The sequence below is a fragment of the Helianthus annuus genome, chromosome 12 (genome assembly GCF_002127325.2).
Source record: "Helianthus annuus cultivar XRQ/B chromosome 12, HanXRQr2.0-SUNRISE, whole genome shotgun sequence".
Classification (NCBI taxonomy): Eukaryota; Viridiplantae; Streptophyta; class Magnoliopsida; order Asterales; family Asteraceae; genus Helianthus; species Helianthus annuus.
Window position 1 is genome coordinate 84,579,301 of NC_035444.2, and position 26,342 is coordinate 84,605,642.

General features: G+C 40.5%; 1 protein-coding gene across 1 annotated transcript; it reads right to left on the reverse strand.

Annotated features, from left to right (window-relative positions):
- Positions 1–5,137: 5,137 nt before the first annotated feature.
- LOC110893183 (glutamic acid-rich protein-like) lies at positions 5,138–7,586 on the reverse strand. The gene is made up of 3 exons (XM_022140302.1): positions 7,547–7,586; positions 6,577–6,953; positions 5,138–6,493 (listed from the first exon to the last, which is right to left on the reverse strand). Exons 1-3 carry the CDS (start codon positions 7,584–7,586, stop codon positions 5,138–5,140), a joined length of 1,773 nt encoding a protein of 590 aa, XP_021995994.1.
- Positions 7,587–26,342: the final 18,756 nt, after the last annotated feature.

Consider the following 26,342-nt stretch of genomic DNA (forward strand, 5'->3'; position numbering starts at 1 on the left):
TCATGAGACCTGAGCCGTATGACCCTGGGCTGAATCCGAGTAGCTCCGGAACTGTGGCGACGTCTATCTGGGCGAGGAGAGTGGGCCCCTTAATGATGGCAGTTATGCGGCGGTTCTCTGGGATTTACAAGATCAGGATGATCCAACGGCTGGGGGCCATTTGCAATGATGCATGTGCCATCATAATTTGATTTTTAAAATCTTGATGTGACGGTTACCGCCCTTACTCTGTGTCTTCATTAAAACCCTGGAATGACCTCTCATTTCACCACAACTTCTTTTTCACTTCTCTCTAAAATTCTTCCAACCATCCTTGCCAATGAGTCGCACTGGCCGTTCATTGATACATTCCGTATTGACAAAAGAAGATGTTGAATCTTTCGTTGCAATATACCAGATTCCTAAACGGTTCTCTCCGACTCTTCCTGGCACTGATGATCCGGCGGTTTGCACGTCGGAGAAGATCGTTCTTTATACTCTGGCCTTTTCTTTCTGTGGTGTCCGTTACCCCCTGTCGCCATTTAAAGTGGAACTCTTAAAGCATTTTGGCATTCAGATCTCTCAGTTGAACCCCTTTGCTTTTATGAGGGTGGTGCACTTTGAACTTTCCTGCGTGGCGGTTTCCGGCGAACCGTCGGTGCCCCTTTTTTGCATATTCTACAAGCTTTTATCAGACGGAGACTGGTTCACCTTTGCCAAACAGAAGGACAGTGTCTCCCCACCCTGTTACTCATTCATGCCCACATCCACTTATCCTATAGAGTGGAAAAATAGGTTTATCTTTGTCTCGGCTGCAATGCTTCCGGAGTCTCCTCCTTTGAGGGATCCGAAAGCATCTATTGACGACAGCGTCCCAGTTCTATCTGTGAATGATACCGTGTCGTGGAAGAGGATGCATGAGAATCCAACTAGGGCTTACAATTTTCTTGAGGGGGTCTTGGCCATGGGAGGCATGAGTCCCCTTTACTCCGTCCGTCCGAGGGCTTATTTTGGGAAGAAAGGTATTCTTCTTCTTATTTTCCCACTTAGGATGACTGTTTATCGTACCTTGGCTTGTGATTTTTGTTTCTTGTCCAGTCATCTCTAGCATTTGTTTGTTTTGTGCAGAGATGACATTGTGGGGCTTACTTTAGGGGGGTTGTAGAGGAATTAAATTTATGGTTGGAGATGTGGTTAACCTAGAAATGAGGCATGTTTTGGAGAGAAAAGCTCTTGGGAAGGGGAGTTTGTTTATGTCGGGGGTTCCGCTGCTACTGAGAGGGGGGAGGAGACTTCTTCCCAGGAGGAGGACTCCTCGAAGGAGGTTGAAGGCTCTAAGGGTTCCCTCCTGTCAAAGAATTCGAGTGGTGATGAGCATGAGGACCTGGAGAGTCGTCTAATCCGCAAGCGGAAGGCTAGTACGGAGGTTAGTCATAAGGCGGTGATCCCTGAGCCTCGAAACATTCGTTTGAGGCTCAGGAGTGCGAGTGGCCAGAAACCCTTTCCTGCATCCAAAGCTACATCTGAGGTTCCTCCTACTGGTGCTAAGAGTTCCTTATCCAAGCATTTGAAGTCCTCCAGCCTAGTTAGTGATCCTTTGCTTGTAAGTTTTTCATTTGTATATACATGCATGTGTGCTCCGTTTATTTACTCTCCCCTTTCTTTCCTTTTTTTTTTATTTGAACCAGGGGAATTCTAAGGCCCCAATTGTGATTCCTGCTGCTCCTGCTTTCTCCCGGGTTAAAGATAAAGCTCCGGAGACTAGTGTTGCCCATACTACTCCTGCCACCGAAGTTTCTCCCCTTCGGGCCACTGGTACTAGCAAGCTCAAGCAGCCTGAAGACCTTTTCCCTCGCTCCCCCTTGGCTCCCATGTTTGCCGAGGGCCTCCCTGTTCCGTATGTCCTTAAGTGGAAGATAACTCCTTCCATCGTTGTGGGGACCCCTGAGACCGCCCGAGACTTTTTGAATCATGCCGTCCCTCCCCTTCATAGATTCATGAATTTTGCCTTGGACCCTAACCTCTTTGACGATCAATACAGTCTGTCCATCTGTGAGGGCTTTTTTAGGGGGCTGGTATGTTGCAGAGGGTGAATGAGTTAAGAAGCATAAACGAGGGACTGCTGAGCGAGCTGAAGACCTCTCAAACCGTTGCTGCTGAGCTTCGGTGCCGAGTAACTGACGCCGAGATGAAGCTGCTGGAGGAGAAGGTAACACCTCTTCTCCTCCCCTCTTTTTTCTTCTTTTTTTATGAATAACACTCTTTCTTTCAGAATGACGGGGAATTGCTGGAGCAAAGGGAGAAAGCTTGGGAGAAGGAGTGGATGGCTTGGACGTGTAACACCTCGAAAATATAAATTTTTATATTAAAAATTTAAAGTCGATTATAAACAAGATAAAGTAACTAAGAATAAATAACCTAGTTAATCACAAGTCTTGTAGTAACAAGGAAACTTGGTTAAAACACATTATATGCAAACTTGGGTAAGTAGAGGGACAAAAGGTGATAAACTAGAAAACTAGTTTTAATTAAATAAAACATTAACACCAAAACACACACACACTAAGTGTGTGTTCTGGTCAAAATTTCCAGAGGAGCCAGGGAGCTCTCATCTTCAAACCGTAACAAGCTAAAATTCAAGCAATTGGAAGGGAAAATCATACCCAAATTGAAATCCAAGCACAAATTAGTGATCACCTCAGTGAAGTGATCATAAGGTATGTCAAATTTCACTATTTTGTTCCATCTCAAATTCTTGATGAACACTGGAAATTCGAAATTTGAGCTTGAATGATGGTTATTTGGGTGAAAATAGGATGAATGTATGATTAGAAACAAACCCTAATTAATAAACTAATGAATTTGTGTTCATGTTGATAAAATTCATAATCACTACTTAGGTGTTTAATGGGTTTTTAAGAATGATGAGGCACACTAGAGTTATGATCTTGAATTGGGTGTTTATATGGCTTTATGAAGTTAATCTTGATATTGAAGTATGAATTAGGCATTGAATTGGTAAAAGATGTTGAAATTAACAAGATAACTAGTCATGGAACTTGATTGTTAATTCTATAAAATTATGCTCATTAGGTTGTAGGTCCCTTTTTAACAGGATCTGATCGACTGGAACTTAGATGAATCGGATATGATCAATGCGCGGAATTCATTGAATCAAACTACAGATGTACGATAACAAATTCAACTCTGAAATACTGTCTGATCTTTCATTAATCGAATATGAAAGTACACAAGCTCCTTTGAAAGGTCAGACTGACATGAGTTCGCCAGAGAGTCAATATAGCAAAAAGTTACAAATGAACAGTTCGGCTAGCTATTTATATGTAGTAGCATCAGGATAGAGTGAGTGCTGGCCGATCGGCTGGGCTAGCCGATCGGCTGACCTGCTGTTCGATCGAACATCCTGTTCGATCGGTTTGCCTGTTCGATCGGTTAGGCTAGCCGATCGGTTAGCATGGTCAACAAAAGTCAGCACTTAACATTAACGCGCCATATCCTGATCTACTAAACTATCTAACATACATACATATATTGTTTACAAACATTAAAAACATGACTATATACTGACGGAAGCTACAGACGTATACACTAATAGACTCCCCCTCGGATATAGTTGTAGTTCCTTCCAGTATAGTCTTCATTTCTTCCTGTTCCTCCTTCGCTCTTTCGCATTTTGCCTCCTCTTTTATTCTCTTTCTTCTAACATCCTTCGTCTCTTGTGTCTACCTTCAGTCATCCACCATTTTCTGTACTCTGGGTCACCATCACGCTTTCGATCCCATTTAGGAATCTTGTTTTCTTCAGATTCAATTGGCGTCTGATCTGTTGGTGGTACATACCCCAAATTTCTCCTTCCCAACTCAGCAGCTCTGTTTGCTATCTCTTTAGACCTTTGACTTCGCTTGTATCTTTTCAAGAACTCATCAATTTCAATGTTTCTCCATTTAGACTTCCAATATCTACCAGAATTGATGTCTTGAGCAAAGCAAACATCCACAATCGTTTGATACTGCATTGCTTGATTTTTGTCTCTCTTTTCATAAACGATCTTGTTAAGAAATAAGCAATCAATGTGTTTCTTTGAGCAGTTAACAAGCCACATTGGATCCAAAATGCTGATTCTTCGAGATTTTCCAGTGGACTTGTCATAAAGAGAGATGACTGCCTCAGCTATTGTTTCATTGTATAACCAACCTTGAAACAGATCATGAAAATCTTGTTCGATGGCTCTGAGAGGCATGTTCTTCAAACACATAGGCGACTTTACATCCAGAGTTATGTCTTTCTTTCCATTTTCCAAAAAATGTGACAATCTGCTTTGGATACCGTGGCTTCCAATCAGGATAGCCAGTCTTTGCTTGCCATTTAATGTAGTTCCACAGATCTTGATCATGTTGACAAACTTCAGGACCATAGTAGAACTGCTTGATGTTCTTTGTCTTTACCAACTCTTCCACATCCCACCATGGTAGAGAACTAATATCAGATAAGAACTCGAAGTATTGAACTCCTTCTTCTCTCCTGATGGCATACACTTTAAGATCTTTAAGATTTCCCCACGATAGAATATCTCCCCATGATAGATTTTTGTTGTGAGTGAAGTACCGGAGAGCTCTGAGAGTTTTTCTTTCTTTAGGCATATTTTTGAACCATTTCTTTCTTTCTTCTGCAAGAATTTCTCTCGGAATAGTTTCAGGAACACCTTCTGTGGAGATCTTTTCAACAATTTTTCTTTTAATTTCATCTTCATTTCTGTCTTTGAACATCTCAGCAAATGAAGGAAACGTTTCATCAACCCCAGCATAGTGAAAATCAATTTCATCTTCGGAAGAATCTGAAGCATCTTCAACAATTACATCATCATAGTGATCTGCTTCATATGTATATCTGGGCTCGAAGTCTTTTGCTGGTGACTGAGGAATCTCGTCCTCAATATCAAACTTAAACTTTCCTTCTTCTAACCCAACTCTTCTAGCATTTCAGCTCTAGTTCTTCTAACCTCAACCTCACCTTCTTGTTGAACATTCAAGTAAATAACAGTTGGGTTTGAGAGGAATACCTGATCAACATGCTGCTTTCCTGATGATGAAGCTTCATTTTGTAAGTCATCCTCTTGTTCATTGATCTCATCATTCATCTATTCATTGATTCTTTCTTGAAAAATTGTATCTCTGATCAATAATCCAGAAGCACCCTCATCGTTATCATCATCTCCCTTATCATCTTTATCATCATGATCATCAGGCTTGTCATCCTTTTCATCATCTTCATTTTCTTCTTCATCATCTCCAAATAGCTCTACATCGGAGTCATCATCAGCGATTTCTCCACGAGCTTTCTTTGCCTTTCTTCGCCTTTCTTTAACTTTCATTTCAGGAGCAACTTCTTGAACATTGTAAGGCACTGAATAGGCATCACCAACAAGTACGAACTGGTCTGTCTTCCACTCTAGTAACAACATTTCTCTAGCCTTTTTCTTTCTTTGAATAACAGCCACTTTTCTAAGAACATTTTCAGCATCCAAAGGTTTAGAAGACTCTCCAATCATCATGAAATCTTGATCAACATGTTCTTGAATATTTTCAGCATCAACCATTTCTATATCTTCTTGGTTTGATGAACCACCAACTTCAGGTTGACTTGAAGATCCACCAGCTTCTTGAGTATCATCAATCACACCTTTGTTCTTTTGAGTGGCTTCTTCAGCTAGACGTCTTTCACATTCCATTCTTCTTTCTTCAGTTCTTTTCACTTCTATTTCATTGAATGCAATATGAACATCCATTTTTAAATGGCTCTCCATGACAGAGTATAGCATATGAAGTTGTTCATCTTTTACCACCTTGTCTGCCTTCATGGCTTCCATCTCCAACTTCATTGCTTTCATTTCGTTTGATGAAGCTTCACTCATCTCACTGAGAAGCTGATTAAGCGTTTGATTCACATCTTCCAAATTTTTTATTTTCACATTCAATGAAGCAATCTCTGCCGTCAACAGTTCAAACACCTTTGAATTATCATGAGCTTCGTTCTTCATTCTTTTCATTGTTTCTTCTTGGTCTATCAGCACTGCTCTAACTTGATAAGAAGCTTTCATCAAATTGTCAACTTGTTTCTTTAGAATATCACGCTCTAATTCTGTTTTGGCTTTTTCTTTTTCCAACTTGTTGACTTTTTGTAACAATTCTTGTACCGCTTCATTGTTGAACATGTCATAATCATCTTCAGGAATATCTTCTGTGTAAATTCCTGTTGCTTCTGGAAGACCTTCAAAAATGTAATCAAACTTTGAATCTTTAGGATGTGACGATCCTGGTTTATCTTGTGGAGGAGGACGTGGAGTAGTAACTTTGAATCCAGTGATTTCTACATAATCATCATCACCTCCTGTTCTTTCTCGAGCTTTCACCACCGGTTCTTCAGTACTATCAACCTTAGGTTCTTTGGGAGTTTCAATACTTTGGTCTTTTTCTGTTTCAAGAACCTTTGATTTCTGAAGATGTTTCTCTTTCTTTCCACCTTTATCTTTTTACGGTTCAGCTCCTGATTTCTTTGCTCTAACATTTTTGGGATTACTCCAGCTTGAACTGCTTTTCGTTTCTTTACTTGTTTCTTTGGCTGATCAGAATCATAAGATGAATCTTCTTCATCTGATGCTTTCTTTTTCTTTAAAGGCTTCTTCTTTAACTGAGCTTTCCCTCTCCCAAGAGTTGTTGGATCCAATTCTGATTCTGTTTGAGTTGCTTCAGAATCATCCTCACTTGATTTATCTTGATCCTCATCTTCAGGATCTTGAGCACTTGATCCTTGAATCTTTTGAGGTGTTGCTTCCTCATTTTTCTTCAGATAACTTTCAAAAGATTTATTCAGAATATCAACTCCTTGTTCAATAACCACAGACGGCTCCAAGACAGTTTCATCTATCAATCTTTGCTGCGGTTCTCCAGAAGACTCTGCAAAACAAATATTGATAGATTTATTAGAAACATTTAATAAACATAAATTCTTACTGACTTAAGACTCTCCCTTTCACTATACCCTTATCTCCATCCTTTGGAATGGTAACTGCAGGGGATGACTTAGGTGTTCTCTTTCATTTTCCATTTCTCACACACCACCATCTAGTCTTATTCTCAGCCATCTCGCTCATCTTATCATTTTCATTGTCTGAATCACTTTTCTCATGTCTCCACTTTTCATTCTCAGGAGCAACATAATTTTTATCCTTGATTCTGCATATCATTTTCTTTGTTTTTGCATCCTTTTCCTTGGTGATTCTTCCAATTGTAATATAGTTTACACATCTCTGTTCCTTGGAAGATCCTTGATCTTATCATTGATTAACATCATGATGAACCTAGGGTACATGATGTATCTATCTGTTTCATTTTTGCAATTTTCTTTCATGTACTCAAAGATCACTTGAGAAATATTATACTTTCTGTTCAATACCAGGCTAGCAATGAAGTTCATGATGTAATCGGGTACTTCATCATACGCTTCTTTTCTGTGTGACATTGAATGCACCATGCAGTGCATCAAGTACCTGTAAGCCTTTGAGAAATTCCTTTTAAGCATTTTTCCATTTATATGCCCAGTGAATCCCATTCTACACCACAACCCTTTAACAAGACATTCTGACATGATTGTTGGATCATTATCAGAATCCTATAAATCAAGAACTCTCCTAACATCTCCAACACCAAACTCAAAATCAACATCTATGTCTTTTCCAGATTGGTCCTTCTTTCTCAATACTGCGTGTATCATTTTGTCTGTTTCTTCAAATCTTGTTGTGTCCCAGAAAGCTCTAACATGGGACTCATAAACCGCAGTTCTGTCAGATAAAGCTTTTGCAACTCTGTGTTGGTGCACGGAATGTCTGTTGACTACGTGTGTATCAAGTCTTAGGTCAAGTTAGGTCAAGATTGGAGCTTGAGAGTCAAATTAGGGTTTAAGGTTAGAGGTTTCGCTCATAGGAACTTGAGGTTTCGCTTATGTGGTTACTAGGGGTTTCGCTCATATGATTCACATGGGGTTTCGCTTATATGTCATGGCATATAAGCGAAATCAGTCAGACTATATATACCTTCATGTGTGATTTCAGTTGTAACTTGGAGCGAAACCTTGTCATATGCTTTGTAACGAAACTCTGTCAAAATCATTTTAGAAAGCATCAAAATAGAAGGAATTGAAGAGGAAAAGCTGTTGTTACTTTGTGTACATTGATTCCGCCTTTATACGCAAAGATGAACATTCTTTACTGACTATTTAGGGTCGAAACCGGTCCAATAAGTGGTATCAGAGCTCAGGACGAGGAGTTCATACTACTACAGCTTGATTCTACCAGATTCTCTTACTTCTACTCACTTTCTCTCATACTTTTTCAATTTGAACTAGTTCCTACGGTTGAAATGGCCTGAATTTTGAATATAACGTGTGAAACACAGTAGTAACAAACCCTAGAAAGAATCAGGTTAAAATATGGCTTAAAAATGGTGAGAATATACTAAAATCTGGGTTTCGCTTTTATGGACATTGGGTGTGATTTCGCTCTTAAGGACATAACCTGCTAATTTCGCTCATACGGACATTCCAGTTGATTGATTTCGCTCTTAGGACCTGATTTCGCTGATAGGGACATATTGCTATTTCGCTTATCTGTCACACTTATTCCTGATTTCGCTTATACAGACATAATCATCTGATTTCGCTCACTGGAACCAATCTGATTTCACTCATACGGACACATTCAGTCTGATTTCGCTTATTTGTCAAGTCTGATTTCGCTTATCAGTCACACTGCTGATTTCGCTTTTGTGTCATTAAAACTGGTTTCGCTTTTTAGTCACTGTTTTTCAAAATTTCGAAAATTTTTCTAAGTGTTTGCTGATTTTGCAGGTACATTCAAGATGGATGAAATATTCTTGAATCCGTTCAGCGACATGTACGCATTTTCTGGAAATTCGGGAGACGATTGATCTACAAGCAACAACAATGAGAATCCGCCAAATGCGAAGAAAAGGTTAACGGAAGCTTGGGAATCTGAAAGTGCTTTTGGAACCTTCAATAAACCTCCAAAGCTAATGGCTATCGAGGAATACAGTCGGTGGTCAAGAAAGTTTGAAGATTGGTTGATGGCATTCGCATTTCCCAGCTGGAAGAGTTTGAAAAACGGTTATCACAATGGAAACGAAAATGGTGAAACTTTAAGATCAGCTGAGGAGATTGAATCATTTATGGCTGAGCAAAAATGTGTGGCATTGTTATTTCAGTCTGTTCGGGAGGACATAATCTCATTGATTAATTATTCAAATGCAAAAGATCTCTGGAAAAAGCTAGAAACAAAATGTCTAGGAAGTGCTGAAATCGTGAAAAGTAAAAAGAAACTTCTTAGGAAAGAATTTGATTTATTTGGCTGTCTAAAGAATGAATCAGTGTCAATGATGATCGAGAGGTTTGGGCATTTGAAACTGGAGCTAGCTAGACATGAAATTACGTATTCTAACGATGAGCTAGTAGACAAGTTGTTCGATTCATTGCCAGATGAGATGGATTGGAGATATTATGCGTTGATGCTGAAGAACACTATCGAGCCTGAAAAGTTGACTATGGATTTGTTGATTGAGAGACTTGAAAGTCACGAGCTGGAATTGAAGAAGACATTCAAAGTCAATCACTCATCCTACCAGCAGAATTTGGATTTGTATTATCCAAAAAGCATGATGCCAAAAGCAACTTCTCCCAAGACTGCGTTTTCTGCTGAGAATGTGTCCACAACCAGCAAAGAAAGTCAAAGCAGTCAAAGCAGTGGAAATCACAGTGGTTATCACAGTGGATCTTCATCATCTGCAAATCATTCTGATGCAAAGAATTGGTTTCAATGCAACATCGCAATAGACTTAAAGAATGCTCAGAATTTTGATGAGGAGTCTGCTAAACAACAGATGATTTTCTTAGCATCTGTGTTGGAATCGTATGAAGGGTTAGTAGCAGGGAAGATAGGCAACACCAACCTAACGAAAGAGGACTATGATCAAATAGATCCTGAAGAAATGGAATTAATCGATATTCGTTGGTGCATGGCCAGTGCTGTTCGTCGAGCACAGCTTTTCATGGAAATAACCGGCAGAAAGACTGTTGGTGGTCCATCTACCAAGCTGGGTTTTGATAAGTCCAAGGTGACGTGCTTCAAGTGTAAGCAGAAAGGTCACTTCAAGCGAGAATGCAGAAACGCATATGCTGATGAATCGGAGAACCCTTTCAGAGAGGATTACTACAAGAAGGCAATTTATCACCAGAATAAATCTGAGCCGCCTAGATTGAAGCAGATTGAAGACAACAAAGAGAAATCTAGAGCTCTTGCGGTGATTTATGATGATGAAGGGTATGATTGGAATGAAGAGGTTCTACCGGAAGAAGATGCGGTAGGTTACGCTTTCATGGCAAAAAACGAACCTATTCCTTGGAAAGACAATCGAACTGAAGAGGAGAAGTATAAATACAGAAAAATGTTGGCTGAAAACAGAATAATTCGAATATTTGGTATCTATTTGGAAGCGAAGAGAGCAAGAAGATGGGATCCGGACAGGGAGTGTTATCTTGATTAAGATGGAAATATTGCAATCGATGATAAAACTCTTGATCTGGAAGCCATAATCAAGGAGTTCAAAGATGAGGATGATTATTGGCAGAAAAAATGGTGGGGAACTGGAGACGAGAAAGAGAAAGAAGAGAAAGAGAAGAAGGAGAAAGATGAGATATAGAAGTCAAAGAAAGTTGACACTGGGGTTATTGACACAACGCAGGAGTTAACTGCTGAAAACCTCAGAAAAATGGCTGACAAAGTGCTGGCTGCTAAGGCACTTGAGGTAGACTCTAACTCCGTGTCTGAGTTAAAAAGCCAGGTCAGTTCAAACTTGTCAACAATTGTGTCAGGTAAGATAATTGATGGAAATGTTGATTGCAAAAATTGCATCAAAGAATGCAAATTTTGTAACACAGTCACGTATCTCAACGGTAAGAAAATTGAAGATCTGACAGCAAAAGTCAGAAGCGTTGAGGATCAAATTCTTGATCGTGACAAGATGATTAAAGCTTCAACTGAACGGATAAAAGAGTTAACTAACAAAATTGAAAGTGATAAAATTGATCATGAAAGAGTTAAAAAAAGAAAATGAAAAGTTAATTCTTGAAAACCGTCAGATTTCTGAGAAGTTTGAAAAACTCAAAAGCACAATGAAAGATAATGATGATCGAAATGGTAAAACTTATAAAGAAAATGTTCAACTAAAAGCAGTGCTTAGAGTAAAAGAAGAATCAATCAACTAACAACTGGATGAAATCGCTAAACTGAAACTTAAATTTCAAGAGGCTGAAATTGAAAACGAGCGAATCCAGTTGAAGCTTAACAGTTACAGCTCCGCAAGCTTTGTTTTGCAACACATTGTTCCCAAACCCATCGGGAAAAACAAAGCTGGCGAAGATGTTTATTCTGATGGAACCGGGGTGGGTTTTCATAGAGTTCCACCGCCGATTTTGGATAATTACTCGAAAAAGCAATCTGGGTTGGTGGAAATCGAGGAAGAAAGTGAAATGAAACTTCCGGATTCAATTGATGTCACGTTCACATCTTCCAATGACGATAGTGTCCAGAATGATATTGTAAAAGGTGTTGTTGAAAATGTGCTAAAAACGGATAGTGACACTACTGAGGAAGATGAGTGTTTCTTGGACAAATACATTCCGAAACAAAAGTCCAAGAACAACTTAAATGAAGAATCAAATCTTGTCATGTACAAGATGTTGGGTTCTGATAAGTTGTTTTCGGATTCTGAGTTTCCGATTGAGAATGTAAATATGAACAAATTGACAAACGTTTTCAAGTTGGTCGAAGTTGAGTTGTCAGAGGTGAACAATCTGAGTCAAACAAAGAGAAAAATGAATTTTGAGAAAGATAAAGCCTACTACAAGAAATCTGTAGTTCCACCGCGTTCTTATAATAACAACAAGAATCAAAATAATTGGTCGGGTGGTTATCAGGGGGTAAGCCTTGTCAGAAAAGAAATGTTCCAAACAAGAGGTTTGTTGAAAAGAAAAAGTTTGTGAACAGTTCGAGTTCACTTGCTGATGAAGAGAAAGAAATTTTTTTAAAATCAAATGAAGAGTTCTTTGAGAAGAGAGCTTCACAGTCTCAGTCTGAAGGCACAAGTCGGGTAGTTGATACTCGAACATACTTCAGATGTAATCAAGTTGGTCACATTGCACGTGTACCAATGTGAAGCCTAAGACTGAAACTGTGAAGGTCCAACAGAAGAAAGTTGATGTGAAGGGTAAAGCACAAATGGTTGTTGAGAAAGAGAGTGTGAAAAATGATAACACCAAAATGAAAAATGAACCCGTAAAGAAAGTGGTAACTAAAAACGACAAGTTTTATAAACGGGTTGCATTATCTCAACAAGTGTGGAAACCTAAAACTGAGGAGAAGATTTCACCTTCTGAGGATTCAATTCCAATTGATTATGATGCAAATTTTCCACCTCTTAAGGCTAAAAATTTCAAAATACAAATTGCGAGAGTCAAGGTTACACCCAAGGCTGATGAGGCCTGGGTGGACTCGATGTTTGACTAAGTAGTTTGCATTGCCGGAGCTTCCTGGATCGCGAAGCATGAATCGGCATCTTTATTAAAGTTTAAGTCAAAATTTGTTATGTGCAGGATCTTCCAAAACTTGTATCCAGATGGATCATGGATAGTGGAGCTTCAAGACATATGACAGGAAAGACTGCGTTGCTGTATGATGTGAGAAATATCAATGGTGGTTACGTAGGTTTTGCGGGTAATCAAGGAGGAAGGATTATTGGTGAAGGAACGTTATCTAACGGGATTGTGACGTTTGAAAGAGTTAACTACATTGCTGAGCTGGAGAACAATCTGCTGAGTATCTCCCAGATCTGTGACAGGATGTATACCACTCATTTCACTGATAAAGAATGTTTGATCTTGAAACCAGGATTTGTAATCCCTGAGGAATGGATTATCATGAGGGCACCAAGAGTTAATGATTTGTATGTGTTGGATATGAACGTAGCTACTACAACCACGGGTCAAGCTCATTGTTTTGTGTCCAGAGCAACTGAGAAAGAATCGAGATTGTGGCACCGCAAGATGGGGCATATTCACCTAAGGAAGATGAATCACTTGGTGCACAACGATTTGGTTACATGAGTTCATGTCAAAGGTTTTCATCTGGAAGGGGAGTGCATTAGTTGTGTTAAAGGCAAGCAGAAGAAAAAGTCACACCCTACAAAGCAAGTCAATTCAGTTTCGAGACCTCTGGAGAGACTTCACATGGATTTATTCGGTCCTGTGAATGTCAAAAGTATTACAGGAGATTACTACTGTTTGGTCGTTATTGATGATTATTCCAGATTTTCGTGGGTTTCTTTCTTGAAGACGAAAGACGAAACATTTGACAGTTTGATGGCGTTGTTCAAGAGAATTGAGAATATGTACCAAAGGCGTATCAAAAGAATTCGAAGTGATAATGGTACTGAATTCAAGAACAGCAAGATGGAAGAATTTTGTGATGAAAGAGGTATTTTGCATGAGTTTAGTGCTCCGTACACTCCGCAGCAGAATGGAGTCGCAGAACGCAAAAACCGGACACTAATCGAGACGGCTAGAACTATGCTCGCAGATTCAAAGTTACCGATTTTTTTTTGGGCTGAAGCTGTTTCCGCCGCATGCTATACGCTCAACAGGGTTCTCACTGTCAAGAAGTTCAACAAAACATGCTTTGAGCTAATAAATAATCGCAAACCAAATTTGAAGTATCTAGAACTGTTCGGGTCACCCTGTACAGTTATAGAGCCTCATGGAAAGTTTGGTCCGAAGTGCATTGAGGGAATATTTGTTGGTTATGAAAATCCGATGCGACGTGTCTTCGTTCCAAGTGAGAAGCGGATTGTTGTAGCTGGTAATGTTGAATGTCAAGGTTATACTATGCCGCCGCAGAATCCTGGTGATTCATGGCATTATCATTATGACAAACTGTGGGATTCGTTTGACATGAGAGAAGAATCAGAGGATGATGAAGATTTCTTTGATGAGCTGGATATTTTGCGTGAATATGAGTCGCAGCAAAGGTTCCCAGCTGAGTATTCTAGAAGACCTCGGGAAACTTCAAATGATGATGAAGCAGGTCCTAGCAATGCTGGTGAACATGATGCTGAAGTTGCTCCTGGTAATCAGTCGACAGTAAATGATGATCAAGAAGCTGAGAACATGCCAGTATTTGATCATGGTGATTCAGATTCTGAGGGGGAGCAGATTCAGGATTTAAGTCAAACAAACCAAGTTGGTGAACAAGATGCAGATCAGAATGTTACTAATCTGGAGGGCAATATAGATGTTCCAAGCGAAGTAATGCCGCGAACTCTGTCATACCATCTAGAGGAGTTGATCATAGGAGAATTGCAAACAGGCGTTCGCACGAGACGTCAAATTGACCAGGGCATTACATGTTTTTATTCTACAGTAGCACCTTTACAAACTGAATTTTCATTAAGTTGTTTCATTTCGCAGATCGAACCACGAACTTACAAAGAGGCGCTTACTGAAGACTCTTGGGTCATTGCGATGCAAGAAGAGTTAAGTCAGTTTGAAAAGTTGGGAGTGTGGAAGTTAGTGGATTTGTCGGATGGTCATAGAAAAATCAATACAAAATGGGTATTTAAGTGTAAGAGAGACGACAGAGGAGTTGTTGTGCGAAACAAAGCTCGACTCGTTGTTTAGGGCTTTAGTCAACAGGAGGGGATTGATTTTACTGAAGTGTATGCTCCTGTGGCACGACTAGAAGCTATCAGAATTTTTCTTGCATTTGCGTCTTGGAAGAACTTTAAAGTATATGAGTTAGATGTAAAATCGGCGTTTCTTTATGGGAAGGTCAAAGAGGAGGTTTATGTCGGACAGCCGCCGGGCTTCACCGATCCGATCCAAAAAAACAAGGTCTACTTGTTGGACAAAGCGCTGTATGGTTTACACCAGGCCCCGAGAGCTTGGTACGAGACTTTGTCTCAACACCTACTAGCCAACAAGTTTATTCGTGGAAAAGTGGATGCCACTCTCTTCACTAAAGAAGTCGGCGGTCATTTTCTGATAGTACAGATCTATGTGGACGATATAATTTTTGGGTCAACAAATGAGAGTCTGTGCAAAAACTTTGAATCAGTGATGAAGCAAAAATTCAAAATGTCATCAATGGGGGAGATGAAATTCTTTCTGGGTCTACAAGTTGAACAACTACCTGAGGGAATTTTCATTCACCAGACGAAGTATGTTCGTGATATTCTAGAGAAATTTGGGATGTCAAGTTCTACTCCAGCTGCTACCCCACTTGCAACAAATCATGGGATTCACCCAGATCTCACCGGAGACAGGGCTGATGAAACGTTTTACCGTTCCATGATAGGTTCATTGATGTACTTAACAGCTTCACGTCCTGATATCATGTACCCAACGTGCCTCGCAGCAAGATATCAATCTAACCCGAGAGCTTCGCACATGATTATTGTGAAGAGGATATTACGCTACCTGAAAGGAACTCCTTCGTTGGGGTTGTGGTATCCTAGGAAAGGCGATTTTATGCTCGAAGGGTATTCCGATTCAGATTTCGGATGCTGCAAAGTCAATGCTAAATCAACAACTGCAGGATGCCAGTTCTTTGGACCTAGATTGGTTACCTGGCAGTGTAAGAAACAAACGTCTGTGGCGTTATCTACATGTGAAGCGGAGTACGTATCTGCTAGTAGTTGTTGCTCTCAGATCCTGTGGATACAGCAACAGATGCGCGATTACGGTTTGCAGTTTCTTAACACACCTCTTTTTGTTGATAATGAGGCCGCTATAAATATAACAAAGAATATAGTACATCACGCTAAAACTAAACACATAGAAATTCGTCATCACTTTATTCGCGATTGTTTCGAGAAAAAGTTGATACGAATTGAGAAAATCCACACTGACGAACAGAAAGCTGATTTACATACCAAAGCTTTTGATAAAAATCGGTTTAAATATTTTTTAAAACTGAATGGTATGAAGCTTCTTTCGGTGTTGGATGGAATTGTGGGCGTTGATGAGAGTACTGTTGCGGATGAAGATGAGAAACAATCTGCAATGGTTTGTCGATTTTTTATCTGTTTTGGTATTTAGGGGGAGTAGGTAGTTGTAAATAGATATATTTTCAGAAAATACAAAAACAGTAAAAAATGCAAAAATACAAAAACATGATAAAATTCAAAAATCCAAAAACAATAGGAAATCTGAAAAAGAGCTTGTGTATATAGGGAAAATGATAGTATATCGGCTAGACAATTACAGTATGCTAAAGATTTGTAAAGTTTAGATGAGTTAAACAGTCTCACTAATGATGTGTCGATAGGTTTTCGCACATTTAGTAGATTTATGCGGGATATAAACCTAAAATTTCAAACTTGCGAAATTCGTGGGAACACTACTTGGATATATAGGTAACCCCTGAAATCTCGTTTGAACGGTTTCGTATTCTGATATACTAGGTTTTTATACTCAATGATGTCTGGGGTATTATTCCGGGACTTCTGCTGAATGGAAGTTCTGACCTAGTCCTTGGATAATACTTTCCCCAAAATGCTTGAAACATAGCATAAGCCCTCAGCTGATTAAACAATAAAATTGATAATCATTGCTGCTGTAGCTAAAAGATCCTCTAAAGGGGAGATACCGTAAAGTCGAAGTTGATATCTCTCTGCGCATACGGAAGTATCGACCTGAGATCCCTCGGCCCTCGCATTACCTAATTTATATACAGATATCATTGTAGTATACTCACCTGTAAGACTGAATATTGGGATTCTGGATACGGGAGTATATTCAAGAGGTGGGACACATGAATGAGCTAAGTTCTTAAAACATCTAAATTACGTATCCTGAATAAGTTGAAATTTGTGTGAGAATTTAAGATGGATCAGTATATCGACAATCGAGGTGAATTGTTTAAGTCTGAGTATGAAATGAAGCTTAACGGTACTAGTAATTTGTCTGATAGCTGATATGATTCCCTGACACGCTCGCCAAAAATAAGTTTGTAAATAGTTTACTTTGTTTACTTTCTGCAATTTAAGTTTTCTACATTTCATTTCTTAGTTTAGAACACTTCATAAAACTCCAAAAAGATTTTATTTCTGCTTTATTTTTGAGAAACCAAAGTGGAGAGTTGATTGTTGGATTCTCAGATGTTGAAGCAGATGCAGGAAGTTCTGGACTGAAGAATGAGGAGAGCTTATCTTGTTGAAGTTTGAGTTATTGAAAAGTCAAAAACAAGTTCATTAACTTGATACTTGTTATTTTTAGAAAATGTTTAAAATTGTTGTTTTTAAAATCAGTTTGATTCGTCAAAAGATCAACCAAGGTCATTAAGTTGAACTTGGTAGATTAATTGAATAATCAGGGTCATTAACTTGGACCTGAATACTTGAGTGGATTTCTAAAGCTGTTTGAGTTTGTGATTTATTATTGAAAAGATAGTTTTGTAATGTTTGATGTTTGAGACACAGGTTTTGGACTTCATTATTCCCACGGAAGCTAATTGTCAAAGCTTGAACCAGATCAAGACCTCAAATTCTAGCATACTGAGAGGGGGAGTCTGTGAAAGGGGGAGTCTGGATCAATGGTCAAAGGGAAGTCTGAAGATGGAGCCAGGACAAGATTGTGAACCTGTGAAGATAGAATGCTTATGATGAGAAGACAGATAGTTGGAGAAAAGACCAAGACTGAAGACTCGGAGCTGAAGACTTTGTCAACATCCAAGGGGGAGTCTGTTGGTGCACGGAATGTCTGTTGACTACGTGTGTATCAAGTCTTATGTCACACCCCCAAAAATCCACCTGCGGAGTATCACCGCTTGGGAGCGTGACTGACCAGGATCAAGCCACCAATCATACAGAACATTGTATAAAGTAAAAGTAATCACATTATAATCCAAACCATTTCCATATGAAAGGTGTTTCCAAAACATAAGTAAGTTAACATTGTTTAGCGGAAGCGTATTATTGTAAAACCCATAGCAAATAAGTATCAGACATCAAAAGTGTTTAACAAGGTGATCACGATCCAAGCCCCACAACGACCAGCTCCTCCGTGTGCAAGCTCCAAGTACCTAACGATCTGCAAGGCATGTAACAGATTGATCAACAAACTAGTTGAGCGAGTTCACATAAAGGAAATGCGTAATAGTAAGTTCATTTGTAATAGGTGGCTCTACTGGGCCGTTTGTATATTTTACTGTGGTGGTGTTCCACGTTTTCCTGTGGTGGTGTTCCACGTTTTCCTGTGGTGGTGTTCCACGTTTTCTTGTGGTGGTGTTCCACGTTTTCCTGTGGTGGTGTTCCACGTTTTCCTAACCACTAGACTACTCGTAACTATAGGTATCCTTCACAACCGAGGATAGTGATGTGGTAGTCTAGTCATAGTGTCAATAGAGTATCTAATCAACCTTTCAATCCCATTCCCAACACCCCGGGAACCCCATGCCTTGGTAAGAGTGTGAACTCACCTTGGTTTGCTCGGTATGCTAAATAAGTACACGCGCTCACAGTTAATCAATCACGTCCTATTGTATACACGTATAGCAAATCAGTTCATGGTCGGAATATTACGCATGCAATTAATTGTTCACACAGCAGTCAGTTTGCATATCAGCACAACACGTAGTATTACACAAACATGTTCATCACCAAGCATGGCATGTCAATTAATTCAACATATGTTCAATTGTTCAAGACATTATGCAAAACCCTAGTATCTTTCGATCACAATTATCCTAATTATCTATCGAGTCCAACACTTAACTTTCGGACCGAAATGCTTTGTTTCGAACCATTGTTATCTTTCGACCAAAACCATCTTTCGGTCAAGGGTATGGTTCGGTCAATGCTATCTGTCGGTCAAACATCTGTCGGTCAATCTATCCTTCGGTCACTAACGCTATGGTTCGAAAAATAGGTATCTTTCGGTCCAACAATGGTTCGATCAATAAGTATCCTTCGGCAAATAACAGTTACGTTGATCCGATTAACCATTAACACAATTTTCACAAATCTGTTAACATCAACAAGATCAAACAAGCATGCATCTCATGTTTATCAAGAACCCTAATCTTGAAACAAGGTCATTCAAACTATTCGATTAACACACATAAGCCGATTACATAAGCGTGTCCGATTACAATATCTTAAATCACAAGTTATCATCGAATCGTATCACCAATCATCCATTAAACAACATAAATTTCCTATCCGATCGATCACCCTGACTGGATTAACTAACCGATTAACAACACGATTCGAAATCATGAAATCATTTAACCATAATCACAACATATCCAATGTGCATACAAATTCGATTAATACCCATACGCAATCATCATACAAATCAGTTAATATACAACCAGCCTATTTACATACGATTTGATAATTCCAGAAATCATGTATTGTGGACACTAACCGGGGTAGAAAATAAGAGAATCGATCAGCAAAAATCTTCGTATGAGTTGTGGTTGCCGTCACAGATCAAAAGTGTTCTAGGGTTTTTCTTAGAATAATAACTATCAGTTTACATGCATCCTTATATATACGTATCACAGTAATGGGCCAGGCCCAACAGAACAACTGGGCCGAAACATATCGAAGGATATGTTTCGTGATCCTTCGGACCGAAACAAGGTCGAAGGATATGTTTCGGAGTCTTCGAGTCGAAGGTTATCCTTCGAGGTCCTTCAAGTCCTTCGACTGTATTTTATCTTTCGGACAAAATGTTATTATGATATTTATGATAATAACAATAATAATAATTCTAATATTATTATCTATCACAGCAAATAATCACATATAGGCAAAAATGACAATACATTTCAGTAACACACAATTCGTACAATTTAAGTCTACAATCCAAACAACTAAACAGTCAAAGTCAATGCGCATTTAATGTGAAGGTGAAAGTCAAAAACTCGAGTTGTCACATTATCCCCAACTTAAAAGAAATTTCGTCCCGAAATTTGGTACGCACTTACTGAGGAAGCTAGGTATCGTTCACTGGTTTTCCTGGGGTGTCACATCATCCCCCCGTTGATTTGGAATTTCGTCCCGAAATTCAGTAGTAGTAGCTTCAGCCTCAGAAGTGGATGCATGGTTTTCGAATAACTGGGGATACTTTTCTTTCATCTGGTCTTCGCGTTCCCATGTATACTCTGGGCCACGCTGGGAGTTCCAACGAACTCGCACAAGAGGGATTCTCTTGTGTTTGAGGACCTTAACATCCCGGTCCGTGATTTCAACTGGTTCCTCGACGAACTGCAACCGCTCGTCGATAGTGAGTTCCTTAAAAGGAACTATGAGGGTCTCATCTGACAGGCACTTCTTCAGATTCGACACGTGAAATACATTGTGAACTGCACCGAGTTCAGGAGGTAGGTTTAATCTGTAGGCTACCTTGCCAATCTTTTCTAAGATTTCGAACGGTCCGACGTACCGCGGATTCAGTTTGCCTCTTTTACCAAAACGAACCACACCCTTCCAGGGTGAAACTTTCAATAAAACCCGGTCCCCGACCTCAAATTCCAATGGCTTTCTACGCTTGTCCGCGTAGGCTTTCTGACGGTCGCGTGCTGCCGCCATGCGTTGTCGTATCTGTGCTATCTTTTCTGTGGCGTCCACAACAATATCTGGACCCGTAATCTGACTATCCCCCACCTCTGCCCAACAGAGAGGTGACCGGCATTTACGTCCGTACAATGCCTCGAATGGAGCGGCTTGAATGCTGGTATGGTAACTGTTATTGTACGAGAACTCCACCAAAGGGAGGTGCTTTTCCCAGCCGTTGCCGAAATCGAGAACACACGCTCGAAGCATGTCTTCTAGAGTTTGAATAGTTCGCTCAGACTGCCCATCCGTCTGAGGATGATATGCTGTGCTCATGTCTAATCGTGAGCCGAAGGATTTGTGCATCGCTTGCCAAAGCTCTGACGTGAATCGTGCATCGCGATCCGAAATAATAGAGGTGGGCACTCCGTGCCTCGAAACGACTTCCTTCAAGTAAATGTCTGCTAAAGTAGAAAACTTATCCAAAAAGTGAGCAGACTTTGTGAGTCGATCAACGATTACCCAAATAGTGTCATTCCCACGCTGGGATCTAGGTAAGCCCGTAACGAAATCCATGGAAATTTCTTCCCATTTCCACTGCGGTATCTTGGGCTGCTGAAGTAGACCAGCTGGCTTCTGATATTCGACCTTGACCCTCGCACAGGTCAAACATTTTCCAACGTAAGTAGCGATGTGAGCCTTCATACTAGGCCACCAATAAGTAGTGCTGATGTCGTGGTACATTTTATTCGACCCTGGATGTACCGAATAGCGAGACTTGTGAGCTTCATCCATTACAAGTTCGCGTAAACCGCCATAAAGTGGGACCCAAATACGCCCCGTTACATAGTAAGCACCGTCTTCCTTTTGTTCCATGCGTTGCCTTGAACCGCGTAAGGCTTCAGCTTTAATGTTTTCGGGTTTCAGAGCTTCCATCTGAGCAGCTCGTATCTGTGCAGGAAGACTGGCCTGAATAGTAAGCTGTAGCGCTCGCACGCGCTTAGGTAGAGTGTCTTTCCGACTAAGGGCATCAGCCACAACATTGGCCTTGCCTGGATGATACTTGATGGCGCATTCGTAGTCGTTCAGAAGTTCAACCCATCTTCGTTGACGCATATTCAAATCCTTTTGCTTAAGAATATGCTCGAGACTCCTGTGATCGGTGTAAATCGTGCACCGGGTACCGTACAGGTAGTGTCGCCATATCTTAAGCGCGAAAACAACAGCTCCCAGCTCTAAATCGTGCGTCGTGTAGTTCCGTTCATGAACCTTGAGTTGCCGAGAGGCGTATGCAATAACTTTATCCCGTTGCATCAATACACAACCAAGCCCTTGTATCGATGCGTCACAATAAACCACGAAGTCATCCGTGCCCTCGGGCAGTGAGAGAATAGGCGCGCTGCAAAGCCTATCCTTTAAGTACTGAAAAGCGGTCTCCTGTGTATCACCCCATCTGTAAACGACACCTTTCTGTGTAAGCATAGTGAGTGGTTGCGCGATCTTGGAGAAGTCTTTAATAAATCGCCTGTAGTAACCTGCCAAACCCAAGAATTGGCGTATTTCTGTCGGTGTACGCGGTGCAGGCCAGTTTCGGATCGAATCTACCTTGGATGGATCGACATGTATCCCATCCTTGTTCACTACGTGGCCTAAGAAGTGAACTTCACGAAGCCAGAAGTCGCATTTAGAAAGCTTGGCGTACAACTGTTCCTTCCGAAGGAGTTCCAAAATAAGACGAAGATGCTGCTCGTGCTCCTCCTGACTCTTGGAGTAGATCAGAATGTCGTTGATGGAGTCAAGAACATTTTGTCTAGGTAGGGTTTGCACACTCTGTTCGTAATGTCCATAAATACGGCGGGTGTGTTCAATAATATCAAACCATTTATCACATCAATCATAAAATATAGTAGTTGAAATAATTCATAAAACCCAAAACATTTGATGTTCAAACCAAACTTTGTTCGAATAGCGGAAACATAATAATGAAAAACCCCAAAAAGAAGTCATAAGTTCAATTAGCGTTCATTGCGTCTCCTCCTCCTAACATGAAAACTCGACCTCTTGCCTCGTTGCCATTGTTATTGTTGTTTCCCCCGTTGTTGTCGTTGTTCCCGTTGCCCTGGTTATTGTTGTGGTTCTGATTCTGGTTCAACTGAGGACAATCGCGTTTGTAGTGTCCTTCTGCCCCACACTGGAAACATCCCCGGTTTCCACGCTGTGGTTGCTGCTGCTGGTTCTGTGGAGCTGGCGGTGGGAGTTGCTGGTTCTGATTTGCAGGCCGTGGACTCCTACAGTCTTTGGCCTCATGACCCATCTTGAGGCATCTTTGACAACGAACCTTATTACACTGGCCACTGTGATGTTTGTTGCAGGTGTTACACTTTGGAAGGTTTCCTCGATACCCTCCTTGTTTATGGCTGCTAGAGGAGTGCTGACTTGGACTCTGGTAGCTGTCCGTCTTTCGCTGCTGAGACTGCACCTGCACTGAAACTGACCCCTTGCTAGAATCCCCCTCCCATTTTCTTTTACTTTCACTGGGAGTAGCAAGCGTAGTAGAAGCAGTAGCGGTAGTGGTAGCACTGATACGCTTTGGCAGTTTGCCCTGGTCTACTGCCTGATCTGTGATGCGGTGTGCAAGGCGCTGAATTTCCTGGATGTTGTTGAGGTTAGCCGACGTCACGTGGCTCTGGATTTCTGGCGCCAAACCCTTGAGATACAACTCAATGCGCTTGTATGGTGGGTCTACCATGGTTGGACACAGCACAGCCAACTCATTCGACCTCTTGGTGTAAGCTTCGATTTCTGAACCCACCATCTTCAAATTGTACAACTCATCCTCCAACTTGTGGATGTCTTCTCTTGTGCAATATTCCCTCTTAATCAGTTCTTTGAATTCATTCCAGGGTGTGGCGTTAGCAGCTGCCAACCCTAAGATCTGTACTTGCGCATTCCACCAGGTGAGCGCAATCCCTTCAAGAGTGCCAGTGGCGAACTTCACCCTGCGAGCCTCAGGGCATTCACACATTTCAAAAACCGACTCGAGCTTTTCAAACCAGTGGAGGAGTCCAACTGCCCCCTCCGTGCCACTGAACGAGCTAGGACGACAGTCCATGAAATTCTTGAATGTGCACCCAGGTTGTTGCTGAGCGGGTTGACCTGCTTGGGCGGCTGCAACTGCCGCAGCAACGAGAGCCTCTAGCTGGGCTTGAGTCATGGTAATTCGTGCGGCCATTGATCTTCACATCAAAGGCAACATAAGTGAGAAAGGTTCGCGAATAGTGCGATGACAGAAGAGTGTAAGCACATAAGTATTCTCATGCTATGACAAGTTGTGAGCAAGGTAATGTAAGCATACTACGAGCAAAGTTCTAAGCAAATTCTAGCATGTAGGCAATAAACATAAACCTTATTACCTAAGAAGTTGAGTCTTGCACGTGGAGCGAAGCGTCGTTGTGGATCGTTGAGAGCACTGTTCTGGTTATAGTCTGGTTTTAATAAAAACGTTTTCCCCTTATTAAAACCAAGTTCTCTATAACCAATGGCTCTGATACCAATCTGTCACACCCCCAAAAATCCACCTGCGGAGTATCACCGCTTGGGAGCGTGACTGACCAGGATCAAGCCACCAATCATACAGAACATTGTATAAAGTAAAAGTAATCACATTATAATCCAAACCATTTCCATATGAAAGGTGTTTCCAAAACATAAGTAAGTTAACATTGTTTAGCGGAAGCGTATTATTGTAAAACCCATAGCAAATAAGTATCAGACATCAAAAGTGTTTAACAAGGTGATCACGATCCAAGCCCCACAACGACCAGCTCCTCCGTGTGCAAGCTCCAAGTACCTAACGATCTGCAAGGCATGTAACAGATTGATCAACAAACTAGTTGAGCGAGTTCACATAAAGGAAATGCGTAATAGTAAGTTCATTTGTAATAGGTGGCTCTACTGGGCCGTTTGTATATTTTACTGTGGTGGTGTTCCACGTTTTCCTGTGGTGGTGTTCCACGTTTTCCTGTGGTGGTGTTCCACGTTTTCTTGTGGTGGTGTTCCACGTTTTCCTGTGGTGGTGTTCCACGTTTTCCTAACCACTAGACTACTCGTAACTATAGGTATCCTTCACAACCGAGGATAGTGATGTGGTAGTCTAGTCATAGTGTCAATAGAGTATCTAATCAACCTTTCAATCCCATTCCCAACACCCCGGGAACCCCATGCCTTGGTAAGAGTGTGAACTCACCTTGGTTTGCTCGGTATGCTAAATAAGTACACGCGCTCACAGTTAATCAATCACGTCCTATTGTATACACGTATAGCAAATCAGTTCATGGTCGGAATATTACGCATGCAATTAATTGTTCACACAGCAGTCAGTTTGCATATCAGCACAACACGTAGTATTACACAAACATGTTCATCACCAAGCATGGCATGTCAATTAATTCAACATATGTTCAATTGTTCAAGACATTATGCAAAACCCTAGTATCTTTCGATCACAATTATCCTAATTATCTATCGAGTCCAACACTTAACTTTCGGACCGAAATGCTTTGTTTCGAACCATTGTTATCTTTCGACCAAAACCATCTTTCGGTCAAGGGTATGGTTCGGTCAATGCTATCTGTCGGTCAAACATCTGTCGGTCAATCTATCCTTCGGTCACTAACGCTATGGTTCGAAAAATAGGTATCTTTCGGTCCAACAATGGTTCGATCAATAAGTATCCTTCGGCAAATAACAGTTACGTTGATCCGATTAACCATTAACACAATTTTCACAAATCTGTTAACATCAACAAGATCAAACAAGCATGCATCTCATGTTTATCAAGAACCCTAATCTTGAAACAAGGTCATTCAAACTATTCGATTAACACACATAAGCCGATTACATAAGCGTGTCCGATTACAATATCTTAAATCACAAGTTATCATCGAATCGTATCACCAATCATCCATTAAACAACATAAATTTCCTATCCGATCGATCACCCTGACTGGATTAACTAACCGATTAACAACACGATTCGAAATCATGAAATCATTTAACCATAATCACAACATATCCAATGTGCATACAAATTCGATTAATACCCATACGCAATCATCATACAAATCAGTTAATATACAACCAGCCTATTTACATACGATTTGATAATTCCAGAAATCATGTATTGTGGACACTAACCGGGGTAGAAAATAAGAGAATCGATCAGCAAAAATCTTCGTATGAGTTGTGGTTGCCGTCACAGATCAAAAGTGTTCTAGGGTTTTTCTTAGAATAATAACTATCAGTTTACATGCATCCTTATATATACGTATCACAGTAATGGGCCAGGCCCAACAGAACAACTGGGCCGAAACATATCGAAGGATATGTTTCGTGATCCTTCGGACCGAAACAAGGTCGAAGGATATGTTTCGGAGTCTTCGAGTCGAAGGTTATCCTTCGAGGTCCTTCAAGTCCTTCGACTGTATTTTATCTTTCGGACAAAATGTTATTATGATATTTATGATAATAACAATAATAATAATTCTAATATTATTATCTATCACAGCAAATAATCACATATAGGCAAAAATGACAATACATTTCAGTAACACACAATTCGTACAATTTAAGTCTACAATCCAAACAACTAAACAGTCAAAGTCA

What these genes read in the sequence shown, in the direction of transcription:
- LOC110893183 (XM_022140302.1), bottom strand. Translation starts at nt 7,586, where the DNA reads ATGGAAAAATGCTTAAAAGGAATTTCTCAAAGGCTTACAG. An exon ending in AATTTCTCAAAGGCTTACAG is followed by an intron (nt 6,954 to 7,546) that starts GTACTTGATGCA and finishes TTTGTTTTGCAG; the next exon opens with AGTCTTCTGGAGAACCGCAG. An exon ending in GAAAAGCAGTTCAAGCTGGA is followed by an intron (nt 6,494 to 6,576) that starts GTAATCCCAAAA and finishes AAACATCTTCAG; the next exon opens with AAATCAAAGGTTCTTGAAAC.